At 41.6% G+C, this 25,193-nt stretch overlaps 1 protein-coding gene across 4 annotated transcripts in view; it reads right to left on the reverse strand.

Moving 5' to 3' along the window:
• Positions 1-25,193, reverse strand: part of sbf2 (SET binding factor 2) — a 134,519-nt gene that overhangs the window by 37,285 nt on the left and 72,041 nt on the right. For all 4 annotated transcript variants that reach the window (XM_080439273.1, XM_080439272.1, XM_080439271.1 and 1 more), the window contains exons 15-17: positions 24,271-24,380; positions 22,398-22,547; positions 9,660-9,728 (exon numbers count right to left, since the gene is read on the reverse strand). In XM_080439273.1, the coding sequence (XP_080295399.1) occupies positions 9,660-9,728; positions 22,398-22,547; positions 24,271-24,380 (329 nt within the window). The remainder of the gene's footprint in view (positions 1-9,659; positions 9,729-22,397; positions 22,548-24,270; positions 24,381-25,193) is intronic.

Here is a 25,193-nt window from a genome sequence, read left to right on the forward strand (position 1 = left end):
TTATAAATGACCAGCCATGAACACCCATCCACCACCAAGTATACTCCCCTTCTGAAGTAAAATACTCTGTTAGTCTGTTATTAGATTAGCTACTGATTTCTTTCCTTTGAGCCTGACACAATACAACACCACAGTGCTTTCCATTTGGACCTTACAGTTTGAATGATCAGTAGCAAACAAGCTACTGTAATTACTAGAGAATGAAACCAAAACTGCTCTATTTCCCAGCACCCAGAGTCTGCAGAGTCTTACCAGAAGGAAGGTGAATGTACTGTAACAAAGGGGGTCAAGCAAAGATAAACCCTTGGTGTTGGACCGCAGATTTGATCTATATCTACATTCTGAGTCATTCCTAGATAAGATGATAGTTCATGCCTCAGACATTATTCAGCATGTTTTTATACGATTCCGCTGTTTGGCATCCATTCTATGGTCTCTGATATTTATTATGGCATGGATTTCTACAACTAGAGCCTAGAATTGGCTGCAGTCTGAGAGTTTTATTGGGAAATGTACGTAAAACACCTCAAACATCTGCTAAATCAACACAACTGCTATACTATACCATAATACCACCACGAGGGACAACATTATTTCCCTCTTCTTTAGAGGGGGGATTATAGTACTCTAGCACAACTTCCAGAAAAAACAAAGAATCCTACCAGCGGTTTCTGCAGATTGTCATGACTTTTCAAGATGTTTAAGAAAGATTTGTTTTTAGATATAGTGGTAACTTATAGATACAATACTGTATAACTCAATAATTAAAGAATAGTTATTAATATTATGTCATGAATCACAGAGAATGAACATCTAAAAAGGTGACACTTTCCTTTAAAGCCACAACATGTAAACAATTTGGTTTCGAGTTTGTCAAAAAATTCAGCCCTGTTTACAGTACGTGAATGTCTACTTACTGGAATGTTTACAGATAATAGCTCATCTGTAAACATTCAAGTTTACATATTAATACCTTCAATGTCATAAATCCAGTGAATAAAAACATGGCTGAAGTGAACGCCCGCAATCACAGATAGCAGCTTCCAATGAGACCCTTGACCAGGTGGAGGGCAGCAGTGCATCTCTAACTTATCCTGGGTCAGACCCACGCAAAGGAATAACCTCCTTTCCTGTAAACTATTATACAAATCCGCTTTCTAGCCTCCAATCTAAATAGCTTTTACTGTGTAAATAGTTCGCCTCCGATGAACACAAGTACTGTTGGATCTCTGCCTTACAGTATATCATAAAGGAATTAGGGAGTCTGACGTTAATGTTGCCTCATTTAGATAACCCATTTTCTCGACACCGACAGAAATGCTTACATTAGCTATCATCAGAGGAACATAGCGTTCCTCTGATGATACTTGCATTAGTGGGAATCTAGCCATAGAAGCCTTGGTTGACAGGACAAAGACATAAAAACTTTGAAAATATGCTGTAGTGCAGCTCAAGCTGGCAGAGGTCAAGCTAATAGATTAAGATTACTCAGACAGATCTAAAAGACTAGACTGAATGGGGTCCAATGTAAAGAATGGAGGAGTATGAAACATGGTCATAAATAAACTCAGACAAACAAGCAGAGGAACTGGGATAGCAGTGTCACATCTCTCTGAGCGTTTTGCAGCAGATGGACTATGCGTGTGCATGCGTGCACATGTTTTTTTCCATTCTAAATAATCAGCCTCTGATCCTGTTGTTTGCCTTGTGAGATATGTGAAGGGCAAGTTGACCATGGTCAGCTCATCCCCTCATCCCCGTTCTGATAATGGAGTCTGGGCTTTAGCTCAAGAGACTAGAAAGAGATGCATGAAAAGACAGATGGATGAGAAGGAAGATGGAAACAAACAGACAGGGGAACGAAGGGCAAGAGGAAAGGAAAGAGGGAAGGAAAGATGTGGACATCAGGGGAAGGGAGGAGGGAGGGAGAGAAAGCCCTATCAGAGACCAGTATGAAAGTGCGACTGGCCCAGTGGAGAAGAAGAATGCAGGGGTTGAGAGAGGGAGAAAAACAAGCATTGAAACCACAAGGCGAAACAGACAAGAGTGAATGCCTTTCAAGGGTCAAAGGACTGAGGCCAGTGGGCGTCCTTCCTGGGTCATGATCTCAAAGATCAAAACATGATTCCAGGCGATCAACTGCTTTGAACAATGGCTAGTCAAACTGTACAGCATCATGCATGTCATGATCTGTGTCACCAATTGATACGAAAGGAGAGAGAAGGACAGAGAAAATGTATGTCATCAATCATTACTAAAAAAAGATGAGCACATGTGCTGCTTCTTGTATCTACAGGGAAGAGATCCTTATCTGATGTGTCACCATGAGACAAAAATATTATTTATAAGTGTGGAAACAAAAAAACAACAACAAGGAGAAACAAGGAGTCTATGGGGGAACGCCATCCTGACCTGTGCACCATCCATCTTCTTATTTCATACGTTTCTACATGAGTCAGTGAGGAAAACTATTTGTATCCTGAGAATGCAAAAATGTCTCCTTCCAAACAGTGTGTTTACAATGATCACTCCAGTAAAACAAACACGGTGTAAAAACATGTTGAACGCCTATGAATAAACAAGTCCATCATGGCATCAACGCACGATGCACAGTTGACAATAAATGTCCTACAAAGCAAAGTAAACAGACAAAAGCCGAGCACTAGATGTCTCGGAGGTATACAAGGGTCACCCAGTAGATCATTTGCCTCCCCAGGACACAGCGTAAAACAGTTTGACAAGGCAAACTGTCAAATCCCTCCATGCACAAACTGTGGCAGAAAGAATGCTAACAGTGAAGTGTTTTTGGCTGTGTAAGTCATGTGGAATTATACTTGGGCTTTTGACTTGCTGCTGTGTCCAATTTGTGTTTTTCCCCCCGTGAAGCTGATGGACAGGAAAGGCATGGATCTTTGCCCTGGTGATACATTCAAATGGAGCACGAGATGTCAAACACGACACGAAAGGATACAATAACACCAACTCAGACACCGATGACACCTGTTCCTCTCCCGATGAAGTCAGGGCTCACTAGATAATGAATGCCAGAGATACTGTTAGAATAGGCAACAACATGCAAAACTTCTGTCTCTGTAAAAGACACTACAAAGGTTGCATGGGATTTAGGTAAACTTTAGCGAGTGAGGCCAACTGACTATGGCGGTCTAGTCTGGCATGCAAGATATCTCCTGACAAACAGCTCATAGTGATGACAACACCATCAGTTCTTCTCCCCACTGTCTGAAGCATTAGCATATGTCTATCAAATTTGGCATTCCAAACCCCTTGAGAGAGGCCTGTGAAATAGGGAAAAGAACAGATTGAATAAAGAATGTGGGTCATTAGTAATAGCTCTTCAGTTTCAACATTTTCTGTCTCTTTCCAGCATCCTGTCTCTCTGGTTACGTAGATTCTGTGAGCAGGCTGGTGCACTGCATGGGCGCTTCCCACGTTCTGGATCTTAGACTTGGGGGCCATGGGGACGGTAGCACTGTGAGCATGAACCCAGTGCCGGCTTGCCAAACCCTGGCCAAGAAAACCCAAACAAGGACTTGACCAATGTCTGACTCCTACTACTCCTAAGTACTGTTGACACTCTTACATGGGCAGTGGAGGAAAACACTATTTATCCAAAGTTTGGTATGTGACATGTGATAATGTTGTTGACTGCACATACCACAAAATAAATCATAATAATAGTAATAATGATTCTAATCTTGTGGATCTCGGGATCCACATGGGAACGGCATGGCTCCACTGTGGATCTCGGACTTCATGTGGCTAGCCTGTGACGTCAGTTACAGAGAGAGTGTTGTCATCCTGCAATATGATGCTGGGAATCAATGTAGTTTCTGTCATTTTAACCGTCACGAAAATGGACAAAAAAGTCAAAGTCAGGTGTGTGTGCGAGTTGCCTTAGTTGGCTTGTATTTACTTTATGCTACTGTATGTAAATAGTGAAAGCCAAATAGAAATAGCCTAACACTTCCAGGACAGTATGGGGGGGGAACAGACATAGACATAGTCAATAATCCCTCAAACCACTTTACTCCGATTAACTAAGTCTCACTAGTCCATTCTTAACACATGGGGTGCCAAAACCGTATATAAACGGTTTTGCAAAAGGTGCAAATAGTTACGCGGAGTGCCAAAACCGTATTGAAACGGTTTTGGTGTCTTTTTTTTTTTTTTTTTTTTTTTCCACACGGGAGGGGCTGGAGCAGCTCTGGGAGTACCCATTGTGATCCGGAGAAGGATAGGCCAAATGGATCACCGGAAAAAAAAAAAAGGCTCCCCATCCTCTTCCTGTCTATTTTCTTCTTTAATACGTCTGTATCTCCGAATCTGTTTCCGGTGGGGAAAACCGGTCATGCGCGATGCGCGATCCCCCCCCCCCCCCCGTTGTAACTCGCGATGAATTGTTATCGTTCCAGGATGTAGCCAGGGTCATTGCGCTACATGAATGGATGCTTTTAACTTTATATGATTGATGATGTTTTACCATGAGGCACTCTGAGATTCCTTGTGAATGAAAAGTGCATTACAAATAAAATGTATTATTATTATTTACGTGGATTTGCTCGTCGTGGAGTCTAGAGCTTTAAACAGCAAAGCGCAGTCAATGGGGAGAATGCTGGCACCCACGGTAAGTTGTTATTAAAAAATCCCGGCACCCAATGTGTTTTAAGGTAGTTATTGGGAAAACCTTGGAAAGAAAAACATGGAGACTTCCAAAATACCCCCCAAATTGGACAATATGGAAGTGATGGTGTTGATTTAGAAATGCCCTCTTATGTAAGATGATAATAGTTTCCACAAGAAGGACAAACTGGCAAATTGCTGCAAAAACTTGAAAGAAGAAAAACTAATTTAAAAGTTCAAGTTCAATTCAATGTTTTTTGGGGGGAAATTCAAAGAGGAGCCAAGCTTCTTCTCCCCCTACGGCGTCTTCTTCGTAATGGCTGGCCAAAACTCTCACAGTATCTGAGGACAGAGTTGGGTGAAAAACACACTCAGTGATCTAATGCCTCCTTTATCTGGTGCCAGGCATGCAATGACCAGCCTAATTGCATGCACTCACACAGGTCCAAACTCAAGACAGCATAACAATCAGTGCTGTAGGTCACGGTCGAATGCAAATGCTAATAAAAAATTGACTGGCCTCCTGGACATGGCATAGACTGATACCAGCTGTGATATGACAATAATTTGGTAACATAAGCTCTTGATGAGTTGATGATAAATTGAAATCAACTTGTCCAACTAGATAATTTTTTTTATTTTTTTATTTATTTTTTTGGCATTTCTTTATTATGATAGATACAGTACAGTGCGAAGAGAGATCGGAAAAGCAGGAGATAGGTGGGGGATGACATGCAGCAAAGAGCCTCGGGTCTTTTCTGTCTCTAACTCGTGCCAGCTGTGAGAAGGACTTTAGCCTTACTTACTGTATAATTTAGTATGTGCTCTTACTCTGTGATCCACCGGGGTGCCCCTGGCTGATTATTTCCAAACTACTTATGAATGGTTATCTTAATGCATAATGCAAAGCAAACGCAAACCACTCAAAATCAGAGACATGGACACTGGTGCTGAGGCATTTTTTCAAGCTGAAACACTTGTGATCTAACCCAACGCATACTTCAGATGAGTGCACATTCAAGACCTTGGCCAGGACCATAAATAAGTGAGCCAGGATATAATTAAATGCATAACAAACTCAAAATAATGATTTTTCAGTTAAATGCTGGTCTACAGTACTTAATTGGAAAAATGTCCAAATAAGCTTCCCCCTTGTGGGCATTATATACGTTGTATAAGATAGACTGGTATACATTGTGTAACATACCATTAACATTAGGTGTATGACTAATGTATGTATGTGTCACAACACAAGGTGAGGACTAGGACCTTAAGTGCATGAAGTCAGCAACCAAAAAGCAGAACATGACATTATATAAGTTATATACAGTTAAATCTCTCTCTTTTTTTTTTTATCATTCAATGTATTGATTGATCTAGTTTGTCCATGATGGTGACTGTTGAAAAAGTCCTCTTTTCTAACTTTATTGCTGCATGATCTCTGTACACTTTTCTCAGTTGAAAATCTGTTATTTCCAGTGCTGCTAGATGAAGTATAGACCAGGCTTAAGCCAGAAATAGCAGAAAATTATATTCAGAATATCAATACTTCTAATACCTTCCCAGGCTCACAATGGAAAACGGCTCGATAATGGAATGGGAAGGAAAAAAAACGAAAGTTGTCCGAAAGAGTAAACAAACAGTGCCATACGGTAAACAGATACACTGACGAGAGAACTAATAATAACTATAATAATATAGATTGATGAATAAATTGAATTATGAATCTGTTGAGAACCAACAGATTCAGTGTACAAATGGATGTGCAGTACATTCAGATTTGCACAGTGCTTTCTGATCCAAAACACTTGTTGCCGTTTCTGCACTGCAGAACAGTAGGCCTATGATACACATGACAACCCTTTTCCCTGCTGTGTGTTAACTACATTATAGATAAAACGCTCAACTTTACACAATTAAAGATATTCAGTTTGAGCCGTTTATCTTTGTTTTCACCTACTTGAAATGTGAAGGTTACACTAGGACTTAACCTGTTTGCATTTGAACTATATTGGTAGCCTACCTTGAACTTTACACACAAAGAGATAAAAGAATTGGATTCATTCCTCATAATTTATTAGATAACACATGGTATGCAACGTATGAATAATTAAGTCCACACCATAGGGGCATTTATGTAAAAAGCATAGTTTAACTGATGGTTTCATAACACTGGGGGAGCACACTGGAGCCAGCCAGAACTCATGTCAATGACAGACTGACAGCCACAGTTCATTACTTTGACTTCTTTCTGTGTGCCTGAGGTGTAGAAGGTACCGCCAGGATGACAGGAGCATTTCATAAGGTTTGCCTGGAAAACAAAAACAATGTAATTGATCAGTTATGCAGCTTTGCAGCCACCTATTTGTGCAAATTGTAACTTAACAGCAGCAGCTGGACTACAATGTAATTGATTAGTTATGTAGCTTTGCAGCCACCTACAGTATTTGTGCAAATTGTAACCTAACAACAGCAGCTGGACTACATAAGCCACTGTAGTAGCATTAGCATCACCCAGTTACTTTTAGTTAGCGGTGACCACATAACAGTTGTGTGTTTGGATTATAACTTACCAGTATGAAATACCGTGAACAAACACTGAGACCCATGCCATGCACATCTCTTCGTTAACTCGGACATCTGATCTGCATGGTTTTGCTTCCACGATGTGAAGCTGAAAATGTCGGCTGAAGAGGTCGTGAGACAGGGTGGCAGTAGACGGCAACATTGCAGAGAGACATTTCCTTCTTCGTTTTTTAGCGGCGGTAAACATTGCAATGACACTGGACAGAGTAAGTTAGATGCACAGCCATTGCTACGTCGTACTATGTGACATTTGTTTACAACCCGGTATTCCATATATAGGCTTCCTGGGAGTGCAATATTAGTGTCACAGCTACGCCAGCAAACAAAATGGCGAGTCACCGTCCAACTCCTCGGTCCCCTGGACGTATATATATGGATATCTCTGGATCTGTCAGTCCTTCTCCATTTTATGCCCATATATGGTGATCCCTGACGTATATGCCCATATGGGCATGTCCATATATAGACATATCGGTCGGATCGGCGGTTCTGCACAACCGCCAATTCAAACGACTAGACGGCAGGCACGCACTCCCTCGAGTCATTGCCGATGTGTGTGCTGAGTTTGAAGTCGGTCGGTCACATATATATGTGCATGACCATATATGGGCATAGCTGTCTGATCTGTGGCTCTGGACAACCGGATCTCCATATATGCCTATATATGGGCGTAGCGGTCAGTTCGGCGGTTCTGGACGACATCTATCTGACCGACTCACAGTGGTAACCATAACGACCGGAGTTCTAAGTTAGTTGTACCCACATTTATATGGATCTTTACATGATTTGTTTTGCTAGACCCATATGTGGGTGTAGCTGCAGTGGGAACTCTATATGGTTATATCCGAGTCATAGTGAACTCTATATATGCTTATGTCTGAGTCATAATGAACTCTATATGGTTATGTCTGAGTCATAGTGAATTCTATGTATGGTTATGTCTTAGTCATAGTGAACTCTATGGTTATGTCTGAGTAGTGACTGGGTGGTCCACTGGCCTGCTAACCCATTAGCCAATTTTAATATAGGATGCTTCTATTGGTGCGATTACTTTCTTGCCTTATGCCATTGTTGCACTTGCAAATTATTTTAAATGTTCAGTATTTTATTAAATGTTTTTTATACGTCTTGTAAATTGCAACTTTTGTACTGCTGCTACCCTGAACAGGGCTCCCTCGTAAAAGAGATCTTCTATCTCAATTGGACTCACCTGTATAAATAAAGGCATAATTAAAAAATAAAATAAAATGCTGCAGTAATAATGATACATGCAGTCACAGGTGTGTGTTTATAGAGCATTTTACAATGGGACAGATCAATTTCACATTGGAACTGTTTTATAAAAGCCTACATTAGTAAGTAAGTATTAACAACCATTGTCGAACAGCTGACAAATCAAATAAAGAAACAAATATACAAGCACCACTGCTAAATAGTAGAATGTGCCACACAACTGCAATAACAAGTAGACATTTAATTAGACATCATTCACATAATTAACTCATTTTCACTGTGGGTGGGCATAAACAAAAAACAACAAATATATAGCAAACACACAAGAGGATAAGGGGAGGGGCTAGGAAAATACAAGTTGTTTATTTGAGGAAGTTGTGTCAGCCTATCCCATGTGAACTAGATGGGTCACATGGTGGTGGCAGAAAGCTGGCCGGGTCTCAGTCCAGTCTGTCGGGGTATGCTATCAGTACCCAACACAAACCAATGTGGACAGTTGTGTCTGCACCCATAGCAACAAGAAAGCTGTGGGGACATATTTGCGGTGAAGACTGCAGCAACACTGACTCGATCATGCGGGTTGGAAACCACAGACCACAGCAGGTCCTCCAAACTTTGCTGTGAGGTCCAGTTATTTTTTTTTCATTTTTTTTTACATGTGGCCCGGGCGACTGCTTGCATGCTGGTCCAGGTTCAACCAGGGCCAAAAGCTATGTGCCTGCCTCCTCTCCGTGGAATTGCTGTCGCCTCCGAGACTTTCGCTGGCGTATGCATTGACACATGTTATTAACCTCTGCGCAAGTCTGTCCTCAGAGGACATATTGTACTAGCAGGGTTGTTTGGGGTAGGAAGGGGTCTGTGTGGAACAGAGCGGCCCACAAAAAGGCTTGAGGATGCATCCCACAGACAAGTGAAGGCTGCTATTATAAACACCCATCTTTAAGTGTCAGGGTGAATTGTCACACCATTGCTTAGAAAATAAAAACACAGGAGAGACAGAGGCAAAGAGAATCGGAGAGAGAGAGAGAGAGAGAGACAGAGAGACAGAGAGACAGAGAGAGAGAGAGAGAGAGAGAAAATGGGGGAATTGTTGGGTCTCTGGAAGAGCATGGTCTTGACCTGCACTGTAAAGTGTCAGGAGAACTTTTGTCGTGAATTGGTGATATATAAATAAAACTACTTGACTTGAAATTCCTTACCCGGTAAAAAGCTGTGGTCAGGGGCAGCAGTGCAGCAGCCACAGTGAACTCTTCTGAGCTGGAACAGTCCTGCGGGTCAAACAACAGGTGGAAGTGAGCAGGGGTTAACACTTAAGCCCTATTTAAAATAAGCCTAAATAAGCTTCTCTCTTCAGATATAGCAGATCTGATATTTCCGCATCATCGCGTCATTATAATGACATGCCCAACATACGGACGCCAGGTTCAAAGTGGTTAAGACACATGTTGCAGACCTCTGAACGGTGAAGTCTACAGGCTTGCTACACAGCAAAATCCTCAGTGTTAATTCAACTCAGAAAATGTAACTATAAGGGTCCATTTTCACACTGAGCACAAAAGGTTCAGCCCAGAGAATCCAATTATTAACTAGACTCAAGTGGAGACCTTATTTGTCACTGCTGTCAGTCTAAAGTAAACAAAGTATTATTATAATGGCCATTGTATCTATTTTTAAAAGCTGAGTCTCTCTGTTAAGCAGCAGATGAACAATATGACACATGTTGACTATGGACAATTCAATGGGGGGCATTCAATGCAACAGCAGTAAACATAAACTTCCTGTTACATAAAGACGGTTTGCTCTGTTTAACATCAAGCAGTCCTATTGGACATTGCCAGAATCACTCACATCTCCTCCACTCCACTGTTGGGACATATGCTTTCAATAGACTTATATAATCCCTGCCCTGACACAACTGTTGTCCGAATGTTCCAGTTTTGAATTTATTGGAAATTTGAAGTGGATTACCATACTGTACACTGAAGAGAAAAAAACTTTTCCCCCTGACAAATAACTTGTAAAGTGTATAATATGGTCTGACTGACAACGTAATCTGCTTCTACAGTACTTGCAACTTTCACTTTTAAAAGATGGCAAATAAGAGGAAATAATTACGCATCAATAAACTGTAGGGTTGAACACAGTAAGTTGTGGCTAAATATTTAATGTCCTCATAATGTCTTGAAAAGTCCTGAAAATGTATATTAAAGGTTTAATGACATTCACTTTAACACCACATTCAAAGTCTTTGTCCTGGTCCTTCAAAAGTGTACAAAAAGTTTTAAGTGAAAATTCCATTCCAGTGATCAATGGCAGGTGTTTTTCTCTCACATTTCTAAAGCCTTTTCAACTGCAATGAAAAAATAAATCTTTGCCTGCGGGTGTCGCTGGTGAGGGATTTTGCCTGTCAATCATCGCCTCTGCTCCGTCCCCCCCAAAGGAAAGGATAGGGGAGGGGAGGGGCGAGGAGGAGAGTGGGCGGGATTATTCGACAGTGACCTCACTGTCGAAGGGCCAAGCTCAGATTACTTTTCAGCCTAATTATTCAGAAAACCCCAGACCACAGAAAATCCACTGAATGTTTTAAGTTCAGGTTTTTTGGGTGTAATTGAGGTCATAAAACCCCAAATAAAACATTGAAAATAAAAAAAGTGAAAATGAATGTCATGATACCTTTAAGGAAAATGAGTAGTTACATAAAAACCCACAGTTTTTGTGTCCATTGTGAAGCAGACTATCGTATCGACTATCTGAAAAAACGAATTAAACAGACTTCTACTGTTTATTTATTGATTCATTTACACAATATTTCAAAGGGACTTTGAATTTGGGATTGCATGGATTAAAGCAAAATAAAATCTCACAACTGACATATTTTGTATGACCAAGTCTTAATGTGCGATTCGTGAAACATTACGAAAGGAGCCCCCCCCCCCCAACACTAGCGCTGTTTCCTAAACAATTAACACAATATGTAAAGTTATGATGTTTTAGTCATAATTTTGTTCCTGCTGGTGGAACAAACCAGGTGAATAAATCACAGATTGAGGCTTTTAACCTTTGCTTTTATATGAAATATCCGAGACTATTAAGATTTTATGGAAGATGCTTCTGAACATATTGTTTGTTTGACCACTTCAAACCCTCTAATATTAAAACAATAACAGAAAACGCAACATACTTCCACAGAAGACATGCTGGCTTCTATGGAATCCGCGTCGACTGAGAACTTTAACCCATAGGATTGCTTGAGGTCTACTAGACTGTGTTTAGCTGAGCATTCCAGAGAATGTAGGCTAATTGTACATTAAGAACCTTGGAGCAGGAGACATGGGTTCTGACAGACATCACAGAGAACTATGATAATAGGAGAATAGGACAAAAGGACCTGATTTGGACCCAGAAGTACTTCATACACAGGAAATTGGTACTTAACTCTCGTAAGCTTTGTTGGGATTTATTTGTTGAACTCTGTAAATGAGAATGGCTGCCGGAAACTTGATTTAAGACCATGTCAAAACAACAGTGCTGATCCTGATCTGGTGGTGCGCCTCATAACCCCCAGGGGGACCCCATGGCCAGGGAAATATAAATCACATACACGCATGCGCGCACGCGCACACAAAGTTCCTCATTTTCATATTAACACATTGGGTGCCAGAGGTTTATTAAAATATTATACTTTGAGTGCCAGGACTTTTTAAACATTTTGAACCTTTTTCAAGTAGTCACAAAAAAATGTCAGTGATCACCGTCCTCACGGTGATCCCCTCATTACACACATACAGGTCTCGTACAATCGGGGGGAAAAAATTTAAAACATTCGGAAATCCATTCCATAGTTGCAGCCAGTTCAAAAAAGTTAAATTAACATTGTAAAAAAAAAAAGTGCACAGGAGCCGAGATACAGGTTTTTGAAGTCATAAGTTAACCAGGAGGTGGATTGGAGTCTAAATCTTGTAGGAGTGATATTTCCTGTTGCTGTGAAGGAAAAAAAAAAAAAAAATTAAAAAAAAAAAAAAAAAAAAAAAAGTAATTTTTTTTTTTTTTTTTTCAAAAACCGTATATATACGGTTTTGGCACTCAACGTTAGTATGCGCAAAACCGTATATATACGGTTTTGGCACCCAATGTGTTAACTTAATGTCATGTTTTGCTCAAAAGGGCAACTAACAGATTATCCGAGTCTTCAATTTTGGCGGGTGAGATGGGGAAAGGATCGTGACAGGAATGCTGTACTTCCCCATCAGTGGTTGGCTGGGGGGCCTCCCCTGTTCCCCCATCCCTCAAAAAACGCAGGAATGCACAGAGAGCAGCAAATGCAAAACACACGTTCCTCAGTTACACATGAAAGCCTGGCCCCCCATGGACAGAGCGGCATACTTTCTGTTTTATTTTTCTTGTCTCCAGCGCTTTTACAGTTATTTGGGTTGTGGTTAAATGTCCCTGCTTGGAGCGGCATCAACGCATTGTTTACCAGCATCCTTTACAATGCCGCAGGTCACAGGAGTTCATGGAACCCAGTGAAAATAGAACAGCAAGTGGAAGTGAGGAGAAAAAAGAAAAGATCGGTACATTTACGGTTAACAGACCAAGCATTATTCATTACAGAAAGACTACAGTATAAGGTCAGCAGTACTGCTACGTCTGCAGGCCAACATTTGTATTTCACTTGAGCTTAGGCCGTCAACACCGAAAAAGCTGCAGCCCCACTTCAGATGATGGAAAGATACACAGAGTCCTGCTCAGGACCAGGCTTTGACCTGCTATGTGTAAAGAAAATAAAAAAGGCTGATTACACACAGCCATATATCAGCAAGTACATAATTAGGTTTACTTAACCACTTAAACCCTATATACTTAGTTGACCATAGTCTCCCAGGGGTCTATGCTAGGCCCCCTCACACTAAATATCTTCGTTGAAAATAGCTTATCTACAAGATTGTAGATTTGAAATTTTGCACCGAATGTCTGCCTCAGAATAACGATGCCAGGGTTCAGGTGGTTAATGCCACTTCCATTATCATCTGCAAACATTGTGGCTGTTAACTCTCCATTGGCAAATCACAAAACAATAGTTTTGAAGGGCAATGAGTGAAAGAGTGATCACATCTGCACCTTTAAATCTGCAGAGAGTTTTTAAATTTAGTGTAGACAGAGTAGCGTAGAGTTGCTATTCCGGGTGTTTCACCAGCATACACAGTGAAATTATCACAAATGTGAGAACATGAAGCATGAACTCTAGTCAAAGGTAAATAGTCACAAGTAAAGTGCAGAGAAAACACTGTAGTACCTCAAAGAAACTAAGATACCGGGTAAACAATGAACCTAGCATCTGTCTAAACCAGTGTTTCATACTGTATATATATATATATATATATATATATATATTCCACAAAAAAAAAATCAAAACAACTTTTGAAACATCTAAGGAATTCCATAAAACAATTTAGTAGTGAAAGTAGTGAAGTAGTGAAAATAACAGATCTGCAAGCTATAAGTTCTAGTCTGGGTCTGGAGCTAAAAGGTTTGGGAACCACTGGACTAAACAACATGCTATCTAAATAACATAATTAAAATTTTTGGTCAAGAAGGGCAAGAAGAAGTTACACTCTCCGAGTGTAAATTACACTCTCCTAATACTCAGGGTTTTTAGCTGCAGTACTTGACAGAGACGAAGGGATGTGCACCTACAGTATGACTCAGGACCCTAAGCATCCTGGTACAGCTCCAGGCATACGTGCATACCCAAACGTACAGTACATCATGGTGGCGGGGGGTGTGGGGGGGGGTCCATAGGAAAGGGAGTAAAAAGGGGGTAACAACCTCCGGCCCTTCTTTCCCTCCCTTTTTCGCTCTCTCCCTTTTCCCTTGTGATTCATGATGAATAATGCGGCTAGACTTTCTAACAGGCACGTATACAACAAGCAAAACAAAGATCGTGCACACGTGACCGTAAAAAGAACGACACAAGAAAAAGAGGACGTGAGCAAACAGCAGCTTCCTGTGTGTCCTACGCAGCTTAGTGCTTTCCAGGAAAGCTCTGATCAGGACAGCCAGTCAGAGAAAGAGGCATGCATATACGATGCTTTAACGACACTACAGCGGCACCCATTTGTTGGCCGTTAAATTTAATCTGAGTCCGAGCCTAACGCGCAGAGGAATATATCCTACAGCATGCCTCTGTACATACAATGACACGCATTACAAGGGTTCTGTGACAAAAGCATGAAGCGCAAGTGGTGTAAATGTTTGTGTTGTTTATACTGCTTAACATCCATGGCAAATTATCTGTACATGGGAATGACACACAGAACAGCTTCCCAGTGTCTTTGTTACATAAAGGCTGCCTAACAAGGTAACTAAAGCAGACACAGGAAAACGTTCTTTCTCACAGCAAGAGTCGCCCTAATTTATGATATACAGCATCTAACTCTATGGAAGTGTATGTAAGAAGTGAAACTAAAGAACAAACATGTTGCTAGAGAACCCTCGTGTGAACCGGAATGGAGAGGGAGGGACAGAGTGTGGGTGGCTTACATTATTTGGAACTTAACAGTGGCCCACTTTTGAACGAGGCAAGCAGCACAAGGTGCCAAGTATTTCACACTATTTAAGCGTAAACGATCGCCCATACGACTCGTGCAAAAACAGAAAGGGAGTTCTAGATCATGCAGAACTCATGGACTCCATGCCATTCCAAACGCTTCCTGTGAACCCCTCCACCCCCCTCGTAGTAACTGCCATTTGGAGCATGTTTTTGAGCACCATCATGAGGCCCACAGCCATAAGAGAGCAGAACACAGAGGGCCCATAATCCTTTCTGGCAGGAAATGGTTGGGATGCCAGGATACATCCACAGCAGGACTCATTCCCCCACATGGCGTTTTGCGCAACGTTCACTCCAAACCTGCAACAGCTGGGGCACTGACCAGGACATGCACACACAAACAAATACATCCACTAATGACTGGAATATCTTAATGAAGGTCATTGCTGTATACTGTACAGTAGGACACATGACACTGAGTTTTAAGTAACAACTTAACCACATCAACCCTGGCATCCCGATGTTGGGCATGCCATTAAATAACTGCCGGAGGTATTTTCATATTTTTTTAGCCAGTGCCAGAGTTTTTCATTGGAAAAAAAAGGAGTACCCAGGAGCCGAAATATAGACTTTTTAAGTTTTAAGTTAACAAGGAAGTGGATAGGAGTCTAGATCTTCAACTAATCATATCTCCTTGGTCTTTGGGTGAATCACGTAGATCAACACGATTGGCATGTGGCGGCTTTATATCGGTTCGCGTAGATCTACGTGATTGGCAGTGAAATGGTTAAAGGCAAAAATGTACAAAGTTTTTCTTAATAAAAAATAAATTAATACATCGCACATCTCTAAGCTCATGTATCACAGTGCAACGTGTTTTGAGCTTAGATCACCTATTTTTGGTATTTGTTGTAAGATTAAAGGTAGGGTAAGTGATTTTCTTTGGTTAAAATAAGTGTTAAATAGCTCTATATTCTGATAGTACTCATTGCTATAGAGTGTTTGTTCAGTAAAAGGAGTCTCCTTGTCTCTCCAGCTCTTTATAAAACAGAAAATGCATTTTCGTTTCAGTTTCAGTTTCATTTCCAATTTTATCCAATCAGGATAGAGAACTCAATCAGGATATAGATTAAACAAGTGAAATTGGAAGTGATGACACTAAGAAATGAGCAGACAAAATTGGAACTGGAACCCTAAAAATGGGTACTTTCTCCTGATTGGCTGAGATTTTGACACCTACCGAAAAATGTATTTTCTGTTTATCAAAGAGCTGGAGAGACGGGGAGACTCTGAACAAACATTCTATGGCAATGATTACTATCAGAATATAGTGCTTTAACCTTTTAACAAAATACTTTTTGTTTTAACCAAAAAATATCACTTACCCTACCTTTAAGTATCAACTGTATTGCTTAAGTGGTTACAGTATCCCTTATTTTGTATATATGGCGGTGTCAAACTTTTTTTTTAAATAGCTGATGATCTACAATCTCACAACGCATCGTGACATGTTTTCTGCTTGTAGATCCGCTTCACTATTTTTTTACATTTTGGAAAACTTTTGAGCTACATTTTTGCCTACTGTATAATGACAGCCCAAACTAGGGACGACAGGTTGATAGCGGTTTTAAGCAGCTACAAAGGGTTTAGACATGAAAAGTTTTTTTTTGTTCAGCCATAATCTACTTGTATAAGAGCACATCATCATTCTTGAAGCGATACAAGCTATAGCTTATGTAAAAACATATACATATGAAGCAAGTCAGTACCACATGCTTCAAATATCCTCACCTTTGGCCTATTGTACTGACATGCATTTTTGTATTACATACTACTTCCCGTTGCTGTGCTCCCCTGCAAACTTTTGTAAGGCTAATGCTGATTGCTTACAGACAACAGAACTTCTCCTTCCCTGTAGCCACGAGCAGACTTTTCCATAAAAGTTTGTAATTGGCCTCATAATAATGATGTCATTAGGAATGTGAGGGACATGCACGTCTGACATTGTAATGAGGCGTCACGCTGTCATTGTACTATCTAAAGTACATGCAACATTTTTACAGCATAAGTCACTTTGACTTTGATAGGCGCAAAGCGGGATCATTTACTCTCTCTCCCTTTCTCTCTCACACACACACACACACACACACACACAAACACGTACATAATTACTGGCAATGGTGCTCTTTGTATCCTTTTGGGATTTTGATAAGAGTTGGGCGTTGAAAGAGGAGTGATAAAGAATTTGAGAGTAATTTCTGGCATGTAAATTTACTATTTATATCTTTTGACCCATAAGAGACAAATCTCTTGACCTCGACATGGGATCAAGGAACAGAACCAGAAATTAATACCTGGAATCAGTCTTGATGAAATAGGAGAAATTAAGTCAAATATAAATGACAAATATAAATAAGGTTATGAGTATCTCATATTCTGGCTAAGATAACAGCAGTCCATTCCAAATTCACCATGTGTAAAGATATTACTCAAACCCTCCTTTCCAAAGGTCCCAAGATCCCATGGGGTTTGAATGACCTCGCCGAAGAGGTCAAGGTGGCCAAATCACTCATCGATACTCTTCTTTTAACCACCTGGTCTAGTGTCACTATTTGGGTCATGTCATTATAGGCAAAATCTTTCCAAAAACAGCAAACATAGCACATCTGCAAGCTCCCAACACATCGCAATACGACATGTTGTGAGCTTGTAGATCGGCCATTATCGCCATGCGCCACTATTGTCCGACCCGGCGGAGTCTCCGGTAGGAGACTTGCAGAGTCTCCAACCGGATGCATTGTACAGAATCCGCCGGACATCAAATTATTGGCTTAGGAATGCGACAAAAACAAAAAAAATCCCCATGAATTCAAGGCTTCATGGGGTGTGTAATTGATAGAAAATAAGTAATTTTTGGGGTGGACTACCCCTTAAAGTACCTGCCCACCACTGCAGAGTCTAGGGGTTTGAATCCACTGCAGTGCATCTGGGCATGGGGTGAGAATAATTGGCTGCTCTAAAATAAAAACTCATTCACCTTCTCCAAGGGCCATGGCAGTATGATCAACCTGCCTTTCTCAGGATGTGTATTAAAACCAGTTTCAATGAAATGTCCCTGAATAAACCAGGTCAGGACTTCATAGTACACAATGTGCCAGTTTATACAAAGATAAACCATCCCACACTGTGAATCTAATGCCACAGGCCTGATGCGCACACACACACACACACACACACACACACACACACACACACACACACACACACACACACACACACACACACACACACACACACACACACACACACACACACACACACACACACACACACACACACACACACACACACACACACACACACACACACACACACACACACACACACACACACACACACACACGGCTGTTTGTTCTCTGCAGTAATCAACTGTGAAGGTTAATACTCCAGGCATCTCACATGTATTCCCTCATGTCATTCTTAACTGCATTCAGTATTCCCTGTGCAATGTTACTAAAGAAAGAAAGAAAAAAACTCATCCTATGTCCGGCTGTGGAATTGATTCTGTAGCATATCGCTCATCTGTTCCTAGAAAAGCTTACACATGAGGATCTCATTTTCTCAAGTAAAACAACAGACGACAGGCACGCTTGCAGTCTGGCTATCAAATAGCCGCGGCATAATAAGCAATCTAAATGGTATGCATTCGGATTGCATTGTTCCAGTATGTCAGTATTCACCAGAGGGGCCAGGCCGAAACGATGAATATACAGTACATTAATGGTAGTCTGCTTGTCACTCTGGGGCTTTTCAACAGCTGCAACACTAGAGGCAGACTACTGTGGAATCAGCATATTGTCACTGTCGTGTGGAAACCTTGTATGTCCAAAATGGTTACTTTTCAGGAAATGGAAAAAAAGAACCTGTGTTCCAATGGGTCCGATGTAATTATTATTTAGTCAAATGTAGGCTATTTTTGCTACTTTTGTGTGACAAGGTACTGTAGTATGATGAAGTATAGGGCATACATTTACTAGGAGAAAAAAATATGAAATATGGAGATACAAGGTTTCTGCCAGACAGTAACAATATTATTAATCTCTGCTCCTGGACTTGAAGACTTGTGATACAAATTGCAGATGCAGACAGGCAGCATGGCACAGCTTTTTCCCCTTGACACCCCGTCCTTACAGTATGTCTACATCTGGAGGCACTGGAAGATGTAACAAATGGATTTGTCACGTAGACCGTGCATCAGCCAAGGCATCCATCCTGGACTCACCTTCCCTCTGACCAATTTATAAGAGGAGAGAAAATGACAATGTGGAATGGCCTCCAACAGACTCGTACAGGCCAGGTCCAAGCAGATGGCGGGATTCATTGGTTCCCTGGCCTCTATCATTTGCTAAAAAGAATGTCTGGAATCCAAAGTCACTCCATAAAAGCCACGCTCTGAAAGCACGTTTCAAAATCATTAAAAGCCCTGCCAAGGGGCGACACGAGGCAGTAAAACATGAGGAACTACCTCTAGACCTGAGCACAGCTCGTTGAATGAAGCCTCACTTGACACTTTATGAGCTGCAAGCTCTGAAGTGACACGAAACATATCACTTATTTTGGTTTGTCAAAGAGCTGAAGCGCATGAAAAATAAATCCTAACACGAATACTCTTGAAAGCTGTGGAATCCTGGCGCTCAGTTGATCTCAGAGGTCGTTGCACGGAACCCGACTGAGCCTCCGTATTGCAGGATGCTATGTATCGTCTGCTCCATCATACAAAGCATCCTGCAATACGGAGGCTCAGTCTGGTTCAGCGGCATTTCAGCCCAACTGAAAGCCAAAATGCTATGGCTCTCAGGTGGCGGGTCACTCTGTAGAAGATTCCTTCCTAAACAGCTACACTAAACGTACCCTCAGACTGGCTGACAAAATTGCCCTGGACCGTTCTCATGTCCTACATGAGGAGTACCAAGTTGTTCCCTCTAGGAGGCGCTTTATGGTGCCAAGCTGCAAGAAGAATGAAGTACAAGCACTTTTTTGTTCCTCACTCTACGCTGCTCAACCAACAGGAGTGCAGGGAGGTGTTCCTCACTATAGAACACTGCTGCTCAACCCACAGAGTGCAGGGAGGTGTTCCTCACTCTATAACACCGCTGCTCAACCCACAGAGGAGTGCAGGGAGGTGTTCCTCACTCTATAACACCGCTGCTCAACCCACAGAGTGCAGGGAGGTGTTCCTCACTCTATAACACCGCTGCTCAACCCACAGAGGAGAGAAGGGAGGTGTTCCTCACTCTAGAACACCACTGCTCAACCCACAGAGTGCAGGGAGGTGTTCCTCACTCTATAACAAAATATTTTGTATCTTCACATTTTATTTTATAATTTCCATTTCTGATAAGCAGCAAGCTACTGTATATATGCTTTGATTATTTTGATTTATATTAGGACAAATGTACGCGACTGTAAGGACAAAATGGAAGCGGGTAGGGCGGCGTCACATCCGCTTTATCCTCTGATAATTTTCAGAGCTTCCGTGCTCCAGACTGTATGACGGAAGCATTTGAAAATTGTGGGAGCCAACAGCCTGGCTCGCGAGACTACGATAAAGGCAATGGTATCAACAGCCTTGCTGCCTTCGGGGATCCCGACAATGCGCAGGTTGCTCCGCCTGCTTCTATCCTCCATATCATCCAGTCTCTCGTGGAGAGCCTCAACTTCAGCCTTGGAAACAGGTGGGTTGGCTTGGCTTGCAATCAAACTTGTCTGCATCCTCTGATCCTTGATAATATGGTACTTTCCGTCAATGTCGTATAGCTTTGTCTGTCGGAGTAACTTGCCCAACACTGGTTGGTAGTCATGACTTCGAGTTCCCACCTGATGTCGTGTGGAAGCTCCGACTCGTCGTGATACGATCAGATGTTTGTCCTCCAAAGAGGATGACACGATCTCCTACAATGCAACAGCATGTGGAAAACATCCAAGACCTTTCCCCTTGAGCTCAATCTCCTTCCAGGAGAAGGTCTCTGAATTGAATTGATTTCCACAGCTACAGTAGCAGTTGGTCTCTGTGTGAAACACACAGATGTTGTTGTAATGGGTGAGCTGGTGCCCTTGGCCCCCAAATACAAATCTTTGTCCCGATGATGGTGGCTAAGCCATCGTCAGCAGTTAACACCTTTACCGCCGGGCCCGTAGTTCTACGGGCCGTTAAATCCAACGGTTAAGCGCCGAGCCCGTAGTCCTACGGGCTGCGGTCTTTTCGCGCATGCGCGGTCCGGGTGCACTTTCGGAATTTTTTTGATCCACTTCCGTTTCCGGTTTGATGACAGGAAATAGAATTATTTGGGATCCGGTTTCGACGATCACGCCCGCTCCCATTCTACAGACGAAACTGAAACTCAATTCTCTTCCTGTAGTTTTTTCTCCTCGCATTTCACTGTTTAACGTAATCCGCTCTAACTACAGTCATGGAAGTCCGTTTGACATGCGGTCTTCACTGGGAGATACAGGGAGATCTCGCGGATGTAAACAGACCGTTCACGGCTCAATCTTAAGGATTTTAACAAGATCTATGGTGACATGAAAAAAACAAAAAAACAACAAAAACACCTTGGCACTGGTGAGTACATTATGAGATTAACCTCTGGCGGTGGATGTGTTAATGTAGGATTATTTTTTAAAGTAGGCTAAACTACAGTTGAATTGCAGTGGCTTCCTAATGGTACACAGTTCCTCCTTACCCCGAGTGGTGGCGCCGTCTCAATTGTGGGCGTGAAATCGTAGGCGCCCTTGTGTCTCTATGTTACTCATACTGAATGGCCATTTGGCAAAACAAAATATTTGAAATTTGTTTGTCAGAACTATGACATCAATAATATGACATCTGTCTCCCATATTTGCACACACGCAAAGAAATGCACAGGCATATACACAGAGAATACATGGAATTCAATAGATGTAGACAGGCAACACCCTGGTAACGGACTGTTTGTGACGATTTGAGTGCTTGAGGTCTCAAAGCGTAAACATGCAATAGCCTAACTTCTGTATGGTTCTTTAACCAGAACCATGGTAAATTTCTGCCTACCTGCAACAGCTGCCTAATTAAAGCCTAAATGCCTGCATAATCTACTCCAACTTTGATACGTTTTCATACACAAGAAACGTATCTTGGAATATTAATTTATATAGGACTATTAATACTCAAATGAATAAGTACTGCTAGAAATATGCTGCTAGTTCTAGTGTTAACCTATCCTAAATATTACGAGTAGTGGGCAGCCACAGTACAGTGCCCAGGGACCAGGGCAAGGAACAAAGGCAGCTGTATGTTCCTAACACAGAAAGGCCACATCGGGATGTACTGTAATGTAACTTGACCCACCTGCAGGGTACAGTTCATCATGCGGATGGTGTAGTCAAACTGTTGGTGATCCAGTATGGCCCGGTTCTGTTGGACATGTAGCCTCAGCTCCTCCGTCAGACAATGGCGAGCTGCTTTACCTTTCAGGGCCCGCAGTGCAGCTGGCAAGGTCTGTAAAAGACAGAAAGATATTAAGTATAAAGTCAAGTCAAAGTCACATTTTATTATAGCCCAATATCACAAAACATGTCCCCAAAGGGCTGTACAGAAAAACAAGCAATAATAAAACAAAGTACTGCAATGCATATACATACATATAAATGCGTACAAATCACACACATAAAAACAATGTAGGCAATTTAAGATAAAGACAATGAGCTGGGTGACTTTAATTTAGTACTTGGTTCAGACTAGGTGATGTCAAAGGCTGGTGTGAAAAAATGTGTTTTCAGTTTACTCTTGAATGTGTTGACTGAGCTAGACTCTCGGATATGGATAGGGAGATGATTCCAGAGACGATACATATACTGTACATACATATAAATATAATATCCCTAGTTATAAGGACAAACGCATATAGATGAGCATTGCAACATAGGACAGGAAACAATAGGGATGGGAAGTGATAAGATTTACCAATGCCATTAGTGATTCTGCTTATCGCTATGATTTTCCCTTATTGATTCCTGACCAATTTCCAGTGAGGAAAAACAGTAGGCCTACACAGCAGGTTTTCAACTGTTTTCTTATGTCTGAGTCTGAGCACTGTGTCAAAACAGCAGAAATAAAGCATGCATGTAAGCCTAATAACATTCTGAACATGTATAAATTACAATGCTCCTTTCTCCTTTCAGCAGCGTAGACACATCGCGTCGTTGTTTTGCAATGAGCAACTGACAGGAAAAAAAAGGGCACATTGATAAAAGGAATCGATAAGATCAGAGACACACAATGACTTTTCTCTGATTTAACGATTCAGATTCTCTAAAAACTATGTCACGATGGGACACGTTGTGAGCTTGTAGACTGGCCATTTTCACTACTTTTGTGCGACACTCTTGTGTGTAGGGCATCAATTTACAAAAACAACTAAAAGTTGAAATATGGACATACACGGTTTCTGTACAGCAACAATATGGTCTGTGCACTAACCATCTGAGCCACCAGGCACCCCATGAAATTAACACCTCCTACCTTTATTATATACCGCAGTGAAGTTCAGAGAAACATAAAGCAAGTGACGCATCTTTCACCAGTAACAATGGACATGGTTAGAAGTTGTTGGCTTGCTGTATATGGCTAATGGTTTTCACATTGACCATATGACAGTGAAGGGTTTACAGGCTGAAAGGAGATTTACACAGCGCATGCTATGCATTTTTGCATTCGCATAGGGATGCATTGCTTGCATTATATAACTCCCTATTGAGCCAATGGGGTACATAAAGCAACTGGCAGCCGTCCCATTTCACGCACGTTGAATAGTGTGTTCCCATGGGCTCACACACAGGGGGCCAAAACAGAGGGAAATTTAAAAAGGCCTCTTTTTGTTTATGTACTGTAAATGCTATAAGATAATAAAATAAAAACACGAGCAAGAGGAGAATATAATATATCCACTAAGTGCCATTAACCTCAGAGAAATACCATTAACCCTAGAGTTAAAATAATAACGTTGTTTAGTGAAGATAATCACTAGATTATGGGCTTTTAAGTGTCAGCGTTTCATTCCGTCTCTGTGTCGGTGTGCCAGCTGGGACATATTAGGATGCGGAAGGTGCAGAAAGATCTACCACACCAGACGGCCTGCATCATGGGTTTCAGTGTGGAGGATAGATGCTGGCGGGTGCGCAGCCTTTATCAAAGTCATGTGCTGACAGACGCTACGCATTACCTTCTCCGTCTCCAGGGTCTTGTTGTCAAAGATGAAGGAGATGCAGCTCCTCACCACCTCCAGTCGACGAGCGCTGTTAAACACCGAGCCGCACTTACCCCCCAGGGACACTAGAAAGACAATACCAAACAAACAACACTGAGGTATTTACAGTACCACTATGTCAGATACAGAGAGTCAACTGGTTCTAATTTTAACCACTTGAATCCCAGCGTCCATATTCTGGGTGGAAAATTGCCCCCAAAAATAGCACATGTACAAGCTCACACAATCTTGTAGATCGGCAATTTCGGATCGGAGATTTGATGTGTAGATATACATTTTAAAAAAGCCAATTCAGGTCCGGTTTTCTAGAGGGTTTAAGTGGTTAATCTCTCCGGCCTTGTTCACAAAACATAAACTGTACTATACTATTTCAACACATTATAAGGGTCTAGGAACATGACTACATGACTTGTTACACTTGACATTACTGAAGACACTCTTTAACACCTTTACCGCCGGGCCCGTAGTTCTACGGGCCGTTAAATCCAACGGTTAAGCGCCGAGCCCGTAGTCCTACGGGCTGCGGTCTTTTCGCGCATGCGCGGTCCGGGTGCACTTTCGGAATTTTTTTGATCCACTTCCGTTTCCGGTTTGATGACAGGAAATAGAATTATTTGGGATCCGGTTTCGACGATCACGCCCGCTCCCATTCTACAGACGAAACTGAAACTCAATTCTCTTCCTGTAGTTTTTTCTCCTCGCATTTCACTGTTTAACGTAATCCGCTCTAACTACAGTCATGGAAGTCCGTTTGACACGCGGTCTTCACTGGGAGATACAGGGAGATCTCGCGGATGTAAACAGACCGTTCACGGCTCAATCTTAAGGATTTTAACAAGATCTATGGCGACATGAAAAAAACAAAAAAACAACAAAAA

The sequence above is a fragment of the Gymnoscopelus braueri genome (assembly GCF_963280865.1).
Source record: "Gymnoscopelus braueri genome assembly, chromosome: 1".
Lineage (NCBI taxonomy): Eukaryota > Metazoa > Chordata > Actinopteri > Myctophiformes > Myctophidae > Gymnoscopelus > Gymnoscopelus braueri.